General features: G+C 41.2%; 1 protein-coding gene across 4 annotated transcripts in view; it reads right to left on the reverse strand.

Annotated features, from left to right (window-relative positions):
* The window catches only part of RARG (retinoic acid receptor gamma), a 127,269-nt gene that overhangs the window by 38,128 nt on the left and 72,730 nt on the right, over positions 1-16,411 (reverse strand). Inside the window, exon 1 of one of the 4 annotated variants that reach the window (XM_018556231.1) lies at positions 5,718-6,033. The exons of the other annotated variants lie outside the window; for them this stretch is intronic. Coding sequence (XP_018411733.1) covers positions 5,718-5,859 — 142 coding nt within the window. The 5' untranslated portion in view covers positions 5,860-6,033. Of the gene's footprint in view, positions 1-5,717; positions 6,034-16,411 lie in introns of those variants that run through there. 4 annotated transcript variants of the gene reach the window in all.

Below are 16,411 nucleotides of genomic sequence, written 5' to 3' on the forward strand. Positions count from 1 at the left end.
AGTGCAGATTCCACAGAGGACTTGATTTATCTTGTCTTCTCGTGCTATTTCGGGCTTAAAGCATATTTGAACCCAAGAATAAAATGTATTATATCACAGCTTAGCAGTCTTTCAATGTGGTGGCTGCATAAGCTTTCTTTTTTATTAGGCCAAGTACATAGAAAAGATAGCTGTCGATCCTGCTTATGGCAGGATCGACAGTCCAGTGTCCAGTGTCCTTCTAACGCCTGAAATCTCAGTCAATGCTTTCAGCTTCGCCAGCTATCTTTTGTGGACTACGTAACACCTCTCACCACTGTTATGGAGATGAGGAGAGGGAGACGTGTTCTGTAGACCTAACGTACTTCGTGTTCTAAGGTGAGAACAGTGCTCCTCCATAGATAGAGTACAGTGAGTGAGCGTTGTCAACCTAGAACAGGAAGTGTGTTACTGGCAGGATCATCAGATGAAAAAAAAAGAAACACTAATGCAGCCACCTCATTTAAGGACTGGTAAGCTGCAATATATTACATTTTTGAGTACCTACTAAATAACTTTTATTGAGGGGCATCATTTTGTAGGGGCGCAAATTGTCTTGCAGTTGCACACAAACAATGCCAGATAAAACAACGTAGGAACTTGCTCAGTCAAGAAAAATAACTGATGACATCAAGGAGGACACAAAGTGCTTACTGACTATCTCTACGTGTGTGAATTAGTAGGAAATATTTAAGAATGGCTGACGCGGCACGCACATAATTAGTACACATCTGCTATCTCAACACTGAAAAGAAAATCAAATCAACAAATAAATCATGTGATCATTAAATTGCCTCATTTTTTTTCTTTACTTATCAGATGGGTCTATTGATTATGACAATAGGGGACATTTCTGTGCTCTCCTATTAAACTAACCGGCATGCTGCTTCAGATTTAAGAGTTCAGGAACTTGTAACATTCTTTGGGACAAAAAAAAGGAGCCATCGCATCAAATGTGCTAAACTATGAATCAGAATGCAGCGTGATTTAGAAGCTGTTAACACAGCTAATAAAGTTATCAAACATTTGCTCATGTACAAAGCAGCATATCCCGCATACAAAAGGATTATGGCCGTGCAGGGGCAGGGGGGATGGAGTTGAGTATTTGAGAAGTTTAAAGGAACTTTTACGAGGGCCCCAGACTGGTATCAACAGATCAAGGGGAAAGGAAAAAAAATGAGGCAACCAGGCCCCTTCACCCAGCTCTCACCTCTGCCATCATAAAAAATCAAGCACTAAAAATGCTGGGACAGGAATGAGAGAAAAAAAAAATGACAGTGTTTTCCACCCCAAATTTCGAAAATTGAGGAAATTCTTTGTCCATGGGCTGAACTTCAAAGTAGAAACATTTATAACAGTCATAAAATGTTTACAACCTAGTCGGGCCATTTGTCCCTAATAGTTGAATCCTGGTAACTTGTGACGAAGCAGCATAAGAAGTCTTTTGTCAGTGCTGCACATGTAGGACAGGTTTAAAGCCTTCCAGCAGAACCCACAAACCCATAATATTCTCAGCTTGTCCATTTCCGTTTCACCGCCCTTTCACCCAACAGCAGCAATTTTACTGTAGTGTGCAGTTTAACTTGTCAAGCACCAACCTACTCCCATCCTGCTTTGTTTATACTGTTAACCTTTGCAAAAAAAGTCACAATCATAGGAAAGAGTGGACTTGTATGGTTATTGAACAATCCAGAGAAATTATATCTTGTGCATACATAGGAGGGTTCCTACAGACCTTCTATGACCGTTGCCTAATCTGTCTGCTTTTAGCTAAATTGGATAGAATCTCATGTCTATTGCTCTCAAAGGAGAATATTACGGTATTAGGGTGATTAACAAAGATGCACTGATGAACCAACCCTGCCTTGTCACATTGTTTTCCTCCTCTCCCGTCTCCTTTGACTAAAGTTAGATATGCATAGTTAAAAAATGTTTAGGTTTTTGGAACCTTTATTCAATTTTAGAATAGTTAATGGGGGTCAAATCAACGATCGATTTCGACTGTTGAAATTCTAACAGCGATTGTGGTTTTCATGCGGGAGACTCCGTTCATTCAAGTTTCTGATGGCATGACGAATGTTCTAACAAGATTTTTCAAATTAAAGTTCATATGAAAATCTACCAGTGTATTACCAGCTTTAGACATGAGCACCCACCCCCCAATGGGTGTTTGGATAGTTCATGTATATTGAAGCACTTGCAGATCTAAAAGCGTTGTAAAAATATTAGATGGTGGCCAGATAAGCATGAGAGACCGGGCAGCCCAAAAATCTTTTCAACTATGGTTCCATGAACATTCAAGTTCACATTGGGTGAACTTGCATTTTTGTGCCTAAGGAGGAGGGATTCAGGTAACTGCCAGCTTGATCTAGAGGAATCAATAGTGATTGACTGGGAGAATTCCTCCTGGCCAATCAACTTTGCCACCTATCAATCTAGGCCACAGAGGTTTGGTCAGGAATGTGAAGCTGTCTACAAACTCATAAATGTTCCCACATGCTCCCCTTGAGGGCAATAAGCCTTTGGAAATGTGTCTGCCCCCATAGGCAAGACCTTGTTACCCATCTGACCAATTTCACTGTTATCTCATATATATGGATAACTTTGAAATGTATTAACATATTCCATTGTAAACTCAACACTTGTCCAAAAATGCAGTTGTATTTACAACTGCCAGGGGCTGAAAGACTACTTATGCCACTATAGAGAAAAAAGTTTGAAGTTTAGATGATACCCTGTATTGGCGACCCTATGTCATTATAGATGCAAGCTTCAGTCATTAAAGAAATTGTTCTCTTAAAGTTACAATTTGCATAAAAATGAATTGATCAAGGTGATGTTCAATAGACTTCCATATTGAACCATAAATATATAACCAAAGGAAATACCTAATTTATTCAAAAACATATCTGACCCCTTGAATGAACTTTCTGATTGCAGAACCCTGGTTAGCAACCAGTGAGCTTCCCCCTTTCCAGGTGCTAGGATATGTTAGAACATTGGAATCCATTGAGTATCTATTGGACAACACTGATTGTTCTTCCTTGGGTAGAATAGACTAGTCAGTGTGAAATGAATGTTCTTCTTGATTATTGTAATATCTTCTGAGATAAGGCAGGCACCAGAGTTATGCTCACTCTCCTTCATTGGAGTAACACGAATACTCTGGCAATATAAGTGTGCAAGTTTATATAATAATTCCTCAGCAGCTGGTTTGCAGCCCAATACATGACAGCCACCCAAGCCACAACTGGCAGTAAGGCAGCTCTGGCAATTTCCACAAGGGCTGGTGTGTATGAAAGTAGGCTAGGGCTTATGTGAACCCTCTGTGCCCAGTCTTGAACAGCTCTATATATTAAACTACAACATTCGTTGCAATCTCTATGTATTAATAAATAGGCTCTAAATATTTGAAAAATACACTATAATAGTAAATATACTGAATTCAGTCAGCAGAGCCAGATGGATTTTACCTCTGTCAGGCCTAAGAAAGTTTGATGAAATACACAGAATAAGAACTAGAGCTATTTATATGGCAGGTTTGGTACCTAGCTCCAGTTTGGTACTGTCCCTATCTAATGTCTATGATCAGCTCATAAAATCAGATAGACTGGGTAAAACCCATAGATGTCTGCAGGTAAAGACTGGCTTGGAATGCAGTATATAGCCAAACACAGAAATATGGCTTGGAACACAGAAATGTGTCAAACTAGGTTCAGATCAGGACTTTACTTCATATACCTCGATATACAGTACCATTTATAAACATAGCAATATATGGGGGTCTAATTGATATCAAGATTTGCAATTGTCAAGGCATTATAATCATCCTAAGTGAACCTGTCATTTAAAAACAGGGAAGGCAGATCCAATACTTTGTAGAACCCAATACTGAGTTCTACAAACCAGTGGCATCACAATGGTTTGTGCCACTGTCACATCACTTCTTGCTAGGGAATTCGCACACAGTGGTTGATATTAGGCTGCATTCACAACAAAGCATAAGTGTAGCCAGGAGATTTAGAGGCATTGTATTTTACTTACTACTTGTAGCATAGGAGAAGAATCAAGCGTTTTCGGCCCCATAGACTTTTAAATAGGAACGTGTTTACACAAGTTTTTCAGACGCTCCTGTTAAAGTATATGGAGCTGAAACGCTTGAAAGAAACTTGTGCACTTTTTTGTGCTACAGTCATCAGGAAGCCAGCGACAGAATGCTCAGGTGTGAACAGGGGCCACAGAAAAAAAAATGGAATCCCGCTTGTTGAGCGTTGTAGCACATAGGCAATTGAGCTACAAAATGCCTAGATGTGAATAGGGCCTCACACGCAGACAGGTACCATAGGTTCAGTAGTGTTACAATAAGCGTTACTTATTGTAAGACGCTACGGCACTGTTGGACAGTCTAGCAACAATAAAAAAGTGATGGATGTACTGATTCCATAAAATGTCATATATCTAAACATTGGGAGAGGCATATGTAGATGGAAGAGAGTCTTCATTACAGGCACAACATACACCAACACCCTCCTTCACCCTTGGTGTGGAGCGCAATATGTCTTTGCCCTTTTCTGATTGTCATCCTGTTTGTCTGTCTAGTGGCACTTGGCCAAATTTCCATATAAAAAAAAAAAAAGAAAATCACCCGCCCAACAAGCGTGAAAGAAAATCTACATTCCGACTGGTACTCCTCCCTCCACCACACACCGAACACTCACAATCTGACAGAGTCAAAACAATATTACACACACACAATCATACCTAGAGCAACATTCACACCCACACGACTGACACTAAACCACTGCTATGCATTCACAAGCACAATCACAGTACTTGACTTAATGTTCCACTCTAACTTCTTAACCCACACACTTCATCCCCAGGGAAAGCCCACTGCATTGTGTGCAGTTCCAGAGATGCTTCGGCCATAAAGAGCGCTTTAACTCTTTGTTCCCCGGGGCGGCCTGCATCTGCCCTGCGATGCCCAGTTGATTGTCGCCTTATGCATGGGAACCCTCCTGTCAAAACACAGAGCCTATTTTGGCATCCATGACAGTCTCAGCATCAAAGTTTGGCGGTGTGACTTTCCACACGCAGACTGGTCTTTACAGATAAAAAGCTGTAGGTTCCAGCAACTATTTACATTTCTATCAGCAGGAATAGGCCGTTCACTAGGAATCAACATAACAGTAGGAATGGAGGAAATCTCTGAGTTTAGTTCTCATCAATCTCTGAGCGTGGGTCCCTGGACATAGCATGGATGTTTTTACTGCACATATGGTACTGATATGCAAAAATAATAAGGCAGTGCGGTCACCTCTCTGTGTATCCCACCATGGTATGCAGGAGAGGCTCTGATGTATCTAACACAGCAGTAGCTGCATCCCAGAACACTGATAATCTGCAATCACAGGAACACTGGCAAACTGGTGGATACAAAACGATAGCGCTGTACATCCTAAACGCTTTGCTTGTCAACAAATAAAAGCATATTAGTAAATAACAAGATTCCCAGCTTGTGCAGCTACTATAGCAGAAGAACTTTGTGCAGTTACAGCAGACACTACACAAACTTGTCACTGCTCCACGTCCTGTATGTTTTTAACCAGAATTCGGCCAATGGTCCAGTAGTAAACACAAGCTTTGCAGTGTCCCCGAGCAGATCCCATTCATACACAAACAGATAAAGAGTTACCTACATTGTAAGCTGTGGCTCTGCATCCATCCAAAAGGGTCCAGTCCCCCGAAGCAGCCAGCTTTCCGCAGCATGCAGGCACCTTGGGGACTCATGTCATACAGTGGCCGAGGCATGAGAGGGAAGGCTTCCACGCAGTCATACATTGTTGCTTATGTGGTGGATGAGTGCACAGGGCACCTACTGGAGCTGGTCAGGAGGCAGGCTGGCACAGTGGGCAATGCTATCACCAAAAAGTGCCACTTCTTGACCTGTGCTTTCCTCGCTCTCTCTCTCTCTTTCTCTCTCTTCCTCCTCCTCCTCCTCTAGCACAGCCTGCTTTGTGGCATACCTTTTGCAAATAGCCAAACTGCCTTGGGGCTGTGGGAGTGACTAGAGGCTGAGATGGGACGGGCTGCTTTTCACAACAGCCTTTCAACTCTCTGCTTCCTTCACAACTAAGTTCATTCTCTACCTGTTCCAAAATCTCCCTAACAATGCAAAGCAATCCCACTGTATCCTGATACCTACCCCCCTTTGTGAGCCGCCCTCTGCAGGAGCAAAAAAATGGAAGAGGAAGATAGCCTGAAATCCTGTTTGACCTGACTACTCTGCAAAGCATCCCCTGAGAAGAGTGCATTCCTTCTTGTGTAAAGACATGACAAAAACCTGAATATAGCTGGAGCAAATGCTCACAGAGACCACTTTCCTTGCTGCTTTTCAAAGCTAAAACTTGATTGGCTAATGGGAGCCATTGAAATATTTTTAATTGCATATGATTGGCACAGTGTGGTTCAAACAATTAATTAAAAAAAAAAAATCTTCCAGCACGCTGATCATCAACAAATCATTTAACTAACGCACCGTTAATATTTCCCTTCACACCTCTGCGTCTGCATATTAATTCAATTTACAGCATGCTATTATAGTGGTTTATGCATGTTTTACGTGCGTTGATGAGTGCGTTTGATGCATTGCAAGGCGTTTTTCATGTGTTTTCATACTTTGTGTTTTTTTTCATGTGTTTTTTTTTGCCAACTGGCAGGCAATATCTGCTGTGACTGCTTTAGACTTGTTGCTTTCAGTTTGAAAAAAGTACATGAGCTTTTTTTGGGGGCAGAACAGCGCATTTTTGGCCATGTAGACTTCAATGGGATATTGTGACATAAGGGTCTATTCACTAAGCTGCCTTAGGCAGCCGAGTGAATGACCGACCTGAAGTGAAGTGAGCCGAACACTGTTCGGCTATTCACTTCAGGCTGGTACGGCTGATTTCAGCCGTACATCGGCTTGCTTCGCATGGCTTCGGGTCGGCCGAACATGCTCAGCATGTTTTGCTGACCCGAAGTGCTGAAGGAGTTCGACTCAGCCGATCCAACATCTGGATCGGCTGAGCCGACCCTCCGGCAGGCTTCTCACTGCTGTTCGGCCTATTCTTATAGATGCCGAACAGCAGTGAGTGAATAGCCGAATGCCGCTCAGCGGCATTCGGCTCGGCTGTTCTGCTCGGTCCCTCAGAAAAATAGTTTAAAAAGTTAAAAAAAGGTAATAGACAACAATTGTGCGGAGCTAGCAATGACAGCTAGCTCCTCCCAACAGTTTTCTATTGTTCTGCTGCCATAAAAAAAAAAAAAAATCTCCCGGGCGCTCTGGAGAGAAACAATGCTTTTTCTTTTTTTTGTTTCTCCCCCAGGAGAGAAACAATGCTTTTTCTTTTTTTTTCTTTATTCTGACACGGAGCGATGTCAGAATAGAAAAAAAAAATGTGTTTGCCCATTGGAATGCATTGCTAGATTACTATTGGCTATTTCAATTTGCAATAGCCAATAGTAAACTAGCATTGTACCCACCCTCTGCTGATGGACCTGATGGAGTACTGCAGCAGAGGACGGGTACAATGCTAGTTTACTATTGGCTATTGCAAATTGAAATAGCCAATAGGAATCTAGCAATGCATTTCAATGGGCAAATTAATTTTTTTCTATTCTGACATGGCTCCGTGTCAGAAAAAAAAAAAAAAAAGAAACAGCAGTGCTTCTCTCCTTGGCGGCCGGGAGCAAAAGACTCCCGGAGCGCCAGGGAGAGTTTGCTGTTTGGAGATCAGTGTCCCTGGTTAGCAGGTAACCAGGGATGCTGATCTCTCTGCAAGTGGCCGGAGCCAGCCGTAAGATCACGGCTGGCTCCGCCCAGCTGTCAGAAGCAGCTAGCCGAAGGATCGGCCGAAGCTACGGCTAGATCCTTCGGCAGCTTAGTGAATAGACTCCATAGTATTTGAGGTTGAAGAAAGACACGTGCCCATCGAGTCCAACCTATTGTGTGTATGGTCCTACTGATGTATGTGTATGTATGGGTTCCTGTGTTTTCTAATTTTTTAAGGGTACTTGTACCCCTGTATATTACGGTTTCTGAGGAAATCGTCCAATCGCCTCTTGAATGATTCCACACAGCAAGTGTCAGAGAGTTCCAGACCCTGACTGATCTAACTGAGAAAAAAGTCCTTCGCCTCTTGTGCTGAAATTTTTTCTCCACCAATTTTAGGTGGTGGCCTCTCGTCATGGAGTTAATTGTAAAATGTTTGCTGCTAATGTCGCCATCCCCGGTGAACATTTTGTACATGAAAATCATGTCCCCCCTTAATCTCCTTACTTCCAATGAGAACATGTTTGAATTTAGTAGCCTGTTCTCATAGCTCAGGTCCTCCATCCCCATTTTTTGAGGGATCACCTCAAAAAAGCCTGAAAATGCACAAAACTAATAAGTGGCTTTCTATTAGCTAAAACAATAACGTGGAAGCCTGAAAACATCTTATATAAGTCGGGGGAAAAAAACAAAAACCACAAAACAAACTGCCAAAAAAATGCTCAAAAATCGTCTGAAAATGATTATTATTATACAGGATTTATATAGCACCAACATTTTTCTCAGCGCTTTACAATATAAGAAAGACATTACAATCACAATACGAGATGGTAAGGAGGGTCCTGCCCCTGAGGGCTTACAATCTAAAAGGGAGGGGCAAGTGATAGATGAGGAGGTATGAAAATGGTATGAAAATGCTCACGCTCCTGTGTGAATGGAGATGCAGGCGTTGTGTTCCTTGTACCTGTTTCCTACTTGTTATGTGTTGTGTCCTTGTGCTTTCTGAGCAATCTTGAGTCACGTCACATTTTTTTGCCAGCAGCCACTGCCACACTTTTTATATAAGCATTCAAATCAACATAACCCTTGTAGGCAATGTCCTCTCGGGCCCCCCTGTTGCCTGCAGCGATTCTTCTTAGGCCCCATTGATACCTGTGATCAGCTGCGGGCAGGAGGCGCTGTATGGTTCAATAACAGCTGCAACCGCCTGCAGCTGTTTGTATGTAATTACAAATGCTGCTATGTCTTTGGATTATACAGCGCCTCCCATCTGTAGCCAATCGCATGTGTCTCATGGAGGAATTTGTGAGACTTGATGATCCGGCCCCCATTCGCAGATGTGAATGGGGCCTAAATGTGATCAATGGGATCGCATAGCAATGTACCCTCACCAGCTATATGAGTTCTTCCATATCATGCATGGCGTGGCCTTCTTGCTCCATCTTCCTCTGCAGCCTGGTTAGAGTAAATGTTGCTAAAGGTCGCTAAAACATATGTACATGCTTTTTGTCACACAACGGCCAACGTATGACAAATCCCACTGGTGTGAAAGGGAAATAAAAAGGAGAGACATGCCATAGCACCCTAAAGACTACAGCTGTCTGGAAGATGGACCGATATCAGGTTTGGTCATTGTATACTGTGTGCGGTCAGCTAGCCACTGACATGACAGGAAATCACTGTCTGAATGAGGACGAGTACTAATATAAAATGAAGGGAATTTATCAAAACTGGAGCACTCCAAATCTGGAGTAGCTGTGCATGGCAACCAATCAGCTTCTCTTTTTCATTTTCAAGTCTTAACTAAGCAAACTGAAGAGAGAAGCTGATTGGTTGCCATGCACAGCTGCTCCAGTTTTTGTCTGCTCCAGTTTTGATAAATTCCCCCCAATGTATTTTATACTACATTTATATTAAACATTCACATACTACAGTGCCGTATTGTTGCACACGTATGCAGTATCAATATATTGTAAATCAGTTACTACAGTTTACATTAAATGTTTTACTTTTTGTTCATTTTACTAAGTTTTATCACATTTTGTATATGTCATTTGAACTCTTAGGTTGCAATTTTTTACAATAATGCCACAGATGTTAGAAATCCATGTACAGTATGTAACAGGTGATATCTGCGTGTCTGTGTAACGCTTATTATGTCAGAGACAGACAGGGATTACTGTCACATACACAAATATTTATTGAATACAAGCGTTTGCAGAGACCCCAAAGAGGAGACACTGAACAAGAAAGGGGATTTCGGCTTAAGCGTAGCACAAGAATACAGTGCATTGTTTGCCTGTGCTAAGTACACACGCACAGTACAACATACAATTGAACACTTTTGGGTATTTAAATAGTTGGTGGAGGAAGCGGGTTGTATTGTTTCCGTTCACACAATCAAATTGTTGCTGTTCAGTCAGTCCACAAACACAATTTGGTGGATGTCTCCAGGATCACAGGTTTAGGATGGTGTCAAACAGTTCTCTGTAACTGATCCTTATGAGATTGGAAACTTATCAACAGGCAGAGCAGACGCCGCTGTGTAACGGCTCCTTTCCTACAGTAAAGCTGGCCATACACTGGTAGGTTTGCTTATGTTCATGTGTAAAATCAATCAGAACATTCGATAATGCCATCACATTTGGAATGAATGGCGTTTCCCAAACGAAAACCACTTTCTCTGTTAGAATTTCAGTTACATTTTTTTCCATCTTGCTCCTTCAATTTTCTTCATCACAGTTTGATCAGACCCCCATTACCTGTTGGAAAATCAAACGCTTGCTCCGAAACGAATACTGGTGTATGACCATCTTTAGAATCAATGAAGAACGCACTTATACACACAATAGGTGCACTTATCTCATCCTTTTCCTATACATGAGCTACAGTGCTACCTGCGCTGCAGCCGACAGATCAATTCTCCATAACTGAGTGCAAGATTCCAAACAAGACATAGGGTTTGATGTACTGAAGCAAAGGAACCAGGGATAAATCATTATGGTATGCTGGAACTGTGGGCCCTCGTGCACATGTGGATGTCTGTTCACATAGCAACTGTCATCTTTAAACCTATCTAGCAAACTGTCCATCCATTGATTTTCAGTGTACGGTGCAGGCCTAGTTTGACATGTACAGTGAACTTCCAAATAATGCTGCTTTTGTGCCTTCTGTTCCCATGCGGTGCACCAAAACATTTTCACATGAAAAATAACAAAAACACTAATGTGACCCAGCTACCTAAGTAATACAACACACATGCAGCAAACATATCAACAAAGCCCGTAAACTATGTTGTACTAAGAAAAATGCAGCGTATGTACTTTGTTTTATCATTGGAATCTCTATTCCAAGTACCAGGGTATAAAATCTGGTACCCAGGTAGTGCGGGAAGTTCTGCACATGTGCGTGTGCAGTGCAATACTTTCAGTGTACGGCCCACTGAGTGAGGTTTTTTAAAAATTAAGGTAAAGGTTTTTACGGTCTCCTTTAATGACTGCCAGTGTGCCTTTGGATGCTGGAATATACATCACATAGCAAACCACACTTGTTATAAATGTTGTAGCCTGTGCACACTTTGGTGGGCACATTGTAAATTTAGTAAATTCCATGCAATTGTATGATCAATGCATCTGCATATGTGCATAGTAAATTAGATCCATTGCGTGTATAGGCAAGGGTCCTAAGCTGAACCCAAATGTATTTAATGACTGCTTTGTTCAACACAGAATCTGTTCCAAAACTATAGGGAGCCAACAATAAAATAGCAGCATCAGGTAAGTAGCCATTCATATTTCAAAATTCTTTATGATGATCGCTTAATTTAGTGTTTCGTGCTCCTAAGAACTGAAGCCCAAACTTTTTTTTTTTTTTTTTGGATAGAGGGTTACAGCCCGGTCAGCTTTTTTTTTGCCATCTGGGTCCCATTGGGGAGATTTCCCCTCACTTCCTGTCCCATACCCACAACAGGAAGTGAGAGAAAATCCCTCCAATGAGAGGAAAATCACTGGTGGTCACCAGAACCAGTGTCCCCATTGGAAAATTTCCCTTCTATTCCTGTTCTGATGACAACCTAAGGTTTGGAATTTTCTATTACTTCCACTTACAGTGATAACAGTCACCAGGACAATAGAGAGGGTGCATCCCCCTAATGGGGGCACAGACAGTAATAAAAACCTGACCTGTTCTAATCTTTCTACACTAAATCCAAAACTAAGAAAAACAAAGAGTTTTGGCTTCGGTTGCACTTTAAATTAATTGTCATTTAAGAACACCAAATAATAAATCCTATCAGCCAATTACCCGGAGGTCCTGGCCATGAAGGTCACTCAGACGTCACCTGAGTTGAAAGTGATGCCACTGGTTGAAACATCTCGTATGACAAGGGATAGAGTGATTGAGGTGAAACTGATTTCGGCACAAAATGACAAATTTGTGCTAAATTTCACTGAAACACAAACTCACACATTTGCTGATTATATTTCCTTTAAAATAAAACACAACTTCAGTATTTTTAACAGGTTTTTTAACTAATTATTCCAGATTTTTTTTATTGTATGTTCATTTGGGATTTTTTTATGTTCTGTACTATACATTTTTATTTTAGTTTTTGTGCTTTTTTCATTCTGTAAAATAATGTTAACGAGGGGCCTTTTTTTGGTGTAGGAATAATGAAGCTTCTAAAACCCTCAGGATCCATTGCAAGCACATTACACCCTTAGAAACTACCAAAAACCACCCTAATTTCACCTGCCAATGGAATCCATTGCATTTACCCAAAAGTTGCAAATTTTGCAAAAATCTCCTGATTTTCACTGAAATTTCAAGGAAACAAAACCTCAGAATTTTGCTCATCTGGTGACAATTTTCCAGTGTAGAGTGCTCCATAGCAGCCATTTATGCCCAGAGGAATTATCAGCTTTTACACAAAACAAAAACATCTGTGTGACTGGTGCCAGACTTGTTCATTTTTTCCACAGAGCACCACACATAAGTTGCAGCCAAACAGCACCCAAATTAGGATGAGGGAGGGTATGTCTCTCAGAATGGTGAGAGGGAGCACAGCCAATAGTTGCCGCAGAAGTAAAACTCATTCAAATTAATTTAGTCCGAATTTAATTTGATTAAACAGCCAGTAGTTGGACTTCAAAGAAACATTTTTTATTGATACACACAGTCAAACAAAAGTCCCGGTTTAGGTAAAGTGTACACACCTGTAATGCTGGCCTTAAAGTACGCCTATCATAAGAGAAACATGGAGAGGGCCATGGCTGAGCTTTCATTCTGAAAATGCTAGTGCCATGTTTGTCATGCTGATGCTTCAGGTTCAATGCTGGAGCAAGTTTAGAAGTAAGGAAGTCTGACCTTTCTCTGACTTCCATGTGCTGCATGCTTCTTTCAGGTCAGTGACATAAAGTTATTGATATCATAAAAAGCCTTTTACAAAAAGGCCACCAATGGCAGGTAGTTGTAAAACTGCAAATCCCATCATGTCTCTGCCTCTGGTTGGCATGCCAGTGGCTGTCAGAGTCTTGCAATGCGTAATGGGATTTGTAATTGCACCATATCTGGAGGGCTGAAGTTTGCCTATCCCTGACATATAGGGGTCTATTCACGAAGCTGCCGAAGGATCTAGCCGTAGCTTTGGCCGATCCTTCGGCTAGCTTCGGCCCCAGCACCCCTTCGGTTCAGTAGAACTGAAGGGGTGCTGTACAGGCTATTCACTATAGCCCGTACAGCTCCCGATTATGGCCGAGCGGCTCAGCGATGCCTACGGCAGCTTAGTGAATAGACCCCATAGGCTTTACCCCAGGGAAATAGCCATGACCGTTGAAAAAAAAGCCTCCTAAGGTCTCCCTTAAAATAGCTACATTTGCAGAGGGAACCTGCCCAAAGTGTTTTGGGGATGCAATGAGGTGGGTTCGATGTTACATATGTGGTGGAGCTGTCCCAAAATACAAGGGTTCTGGATAGGTGTCTATCGAATGCTTAGTATAATATTAGGCAGTCAGATGCAATCCATGGGAGGCTTTGCTTAATCTAAGACCAGAAGGTTGCACCAATATGTAGTTTAAATGAGAGACTTTTATATTAACAGAGCAAAACAGACATTGGCATGGGCTTGGATCTTTAGTACCCCCGCTATACATCAAGTAAGGAACAAGATAGGATTGTATATGATAAATTACAAACTTTCTGCAATTTTAAAGGATACAATCTCTAGATTCAAGAAAACGTGGGACCCTTGGATACAAAATGACCTGTCAGCAGACTTCAAAATGACTCGATAGAAGTTAGAGTCTGAGGACTAAGAAGTAAAGTGGGGAAGGTATGTGGGAACGGGGGGAGAGAGAGGAAAATTAATAAGGGTGAGTTTTTAAAAATCTTTTTGGGAAGGTGTGAAGAGAATGATGAAGGGAGTTGTAAGGATACAAATGAAGAAGGTATTTGTAAAAGGTTATAAGGGGTACTTATGGTGGAGTACTTATGGTGGTTTTAATATGTCATTTATTTTGTGTATTGTTCCCTTAATAATGCAGAAGAATTATGTTTTAAATTGTATGTTTTGAAACTATTTAAAATGAATAAAGATTATTGGAAGAAAAAAAAGAAAAAATGCCTCCTATGATTAATCAGGATCTGTCTTCTACAATCTCCCTGAATCCATATGACAGCCGTCACCACACTGTGCCAAAACCTGCAACTATCATCTTATACTTATGGCCACCTTCTTATTGCTGATTGTGTCCCCACTGGGGAAATTAACCCTCTCTATTTTTATTGAGGACAACTGTTACGAGGACTGAAAACTTTAAGTTGTGACTAGATGGTAAGGAGGGCCCTGCCTGTGAGAGCTTACAATCTAAAAGGGAGGGGCAAGTGATATATGAGGTGGTAGCTGTGTGGGGATGAATTGTTTGAGCAAGTAATAGTTCAGTGGTTAGTTTGAGCCGGGATAGGCCTACCTGAAGAGATGATGTAGAGTTTTGCCTGCACTTCCTGTTGTGGCTTCAGAACAGGAAATGAAGACAAATTTCCTCAAAAGTGCAAAAAAAACAACTTCATCCTACTCTATCCAAAAAGAAAAACGTGTTGGCTTTTTACTGATGTCACAATGTCAGTTAATTGGTTTGTTACTGTAATGGGTTACATAAACACGGAATACATTATATCCTACAGTAAATTAATTGGGAGTGACTTAAACAATCAAGCCCAATGATTAGTGTACTTTAGCACCCAAAAGTGATAATGATTTGACACGTGTCTTCCAGCACCGCTAGCTAGCACTGAGTGTCCTAAAGGTATACTAATAGGAACCGTTTTAAAAACTCAGATTCCAATTGAATGCTGAAGTTAGTCCTCAGCTCAGCACATTCCCATTAGGAAAAGTGTAAAGTGTAAGCACATTAACATAAGACCAACAGACTGCTGTGCCTCTCCATTCTATACAAAGGCTAATCACATCTCCACAGGTATTTTGGTGTGACAGGCAGGGCAATGATTTTCTGTACACAACAAGTTAATGAATATATTCCTGGATGGAGAAGATATGATTTCTGGGTACTGTATGTTTCCTCACCGTGAAACCGTGAACGTGACTCTGGTTTTCTCTGTATAGACGTAACTGTATGAGCACATACATGTATGAAGAAAGATGTTTTGTAATTCTATTTTAGATCATAGAACGTGTTCGACTGAAAATGAGTCACTTCTTCACTTCCACAATCTAGCAGAGCACCAGACTTCGTTTTTCTCCTTCATCAATATGATCCTAGCACCATCCAAAGGATTTTTCCAAATCTGTGGAATTCTCTATTTGGAGAAAACTGTAATTCAATAAATGTCATCAGTGCTTAGTGAATGTTTATTGAATCTGCATTGTACAGGAATGCTTAGCGAGTAAGGGATCCCATCGGAGTTTAGGGCCCCCGGTAAATGATAATAAGCACAAGTGTAAAAAGTTCTCATTATTATCGAGATTTTCCAACACTTTGTGCAAGCCGTCAGCAGCCGTGTGTTGTGCTTACAAGGCCTTATCTATTTTTTTCTTCTAGTCTTTAGCCCTTACACAGGCAGTTGTTTTATGGTGGGGGTAAGAGATGTGATACTTGCTTATTCTTTAGAGACTGGAGAGTTTTGTATAATGTGTCCTATTTTGTTGCTTACAACTCAAAGAATTTTTCATTATGTATTATTATTAGTATGTACAGAAATAAAGGATTTTTGTTTCCCGTGCAGTGATCCTGCCAGCAGACCCCTCAACCCCCTCCCCATTTATTGTTAATAGATCTGCCAAGCATATTGCTAGATCTGCTAGCTTTTCCCTTAATTAGCCATATGAAGTGCGGTGGTGTTTATATAAGAGCAGTATTTGAAGTACTTTCTTCATCAATGACATAATAGTTAATGAACAGCTCACAGCCATATTGAATGACTCACATTAATGGTTTTGATAGTTCGGATCACATTCTCAAAACCAATCAAATTCCAAACCACTCTTCAGTCCATTTAAATGCTGGATGCCCCTGAGGTTTCCAGTATTACCTCTGCTTTCCTCCCCTCCCCTATCCCCCCCCCCCC

Source organism: Nanorana parkeri, unplaced genomic scaffold, assembly GCF_000935625.1.
Source record: "Nanorana parkeri isolate BGI_ZX_2015 unplaced genomic scaffold, ASM93562v1 scaffold228, whole genome shotgun sequence".
NCBI classification, from domain to species: Eukaryota; Metazoa; Chordata; class Amphibia; order Anura; family Dicroglossidae; genus Nanorana; species Nanorana parkeri.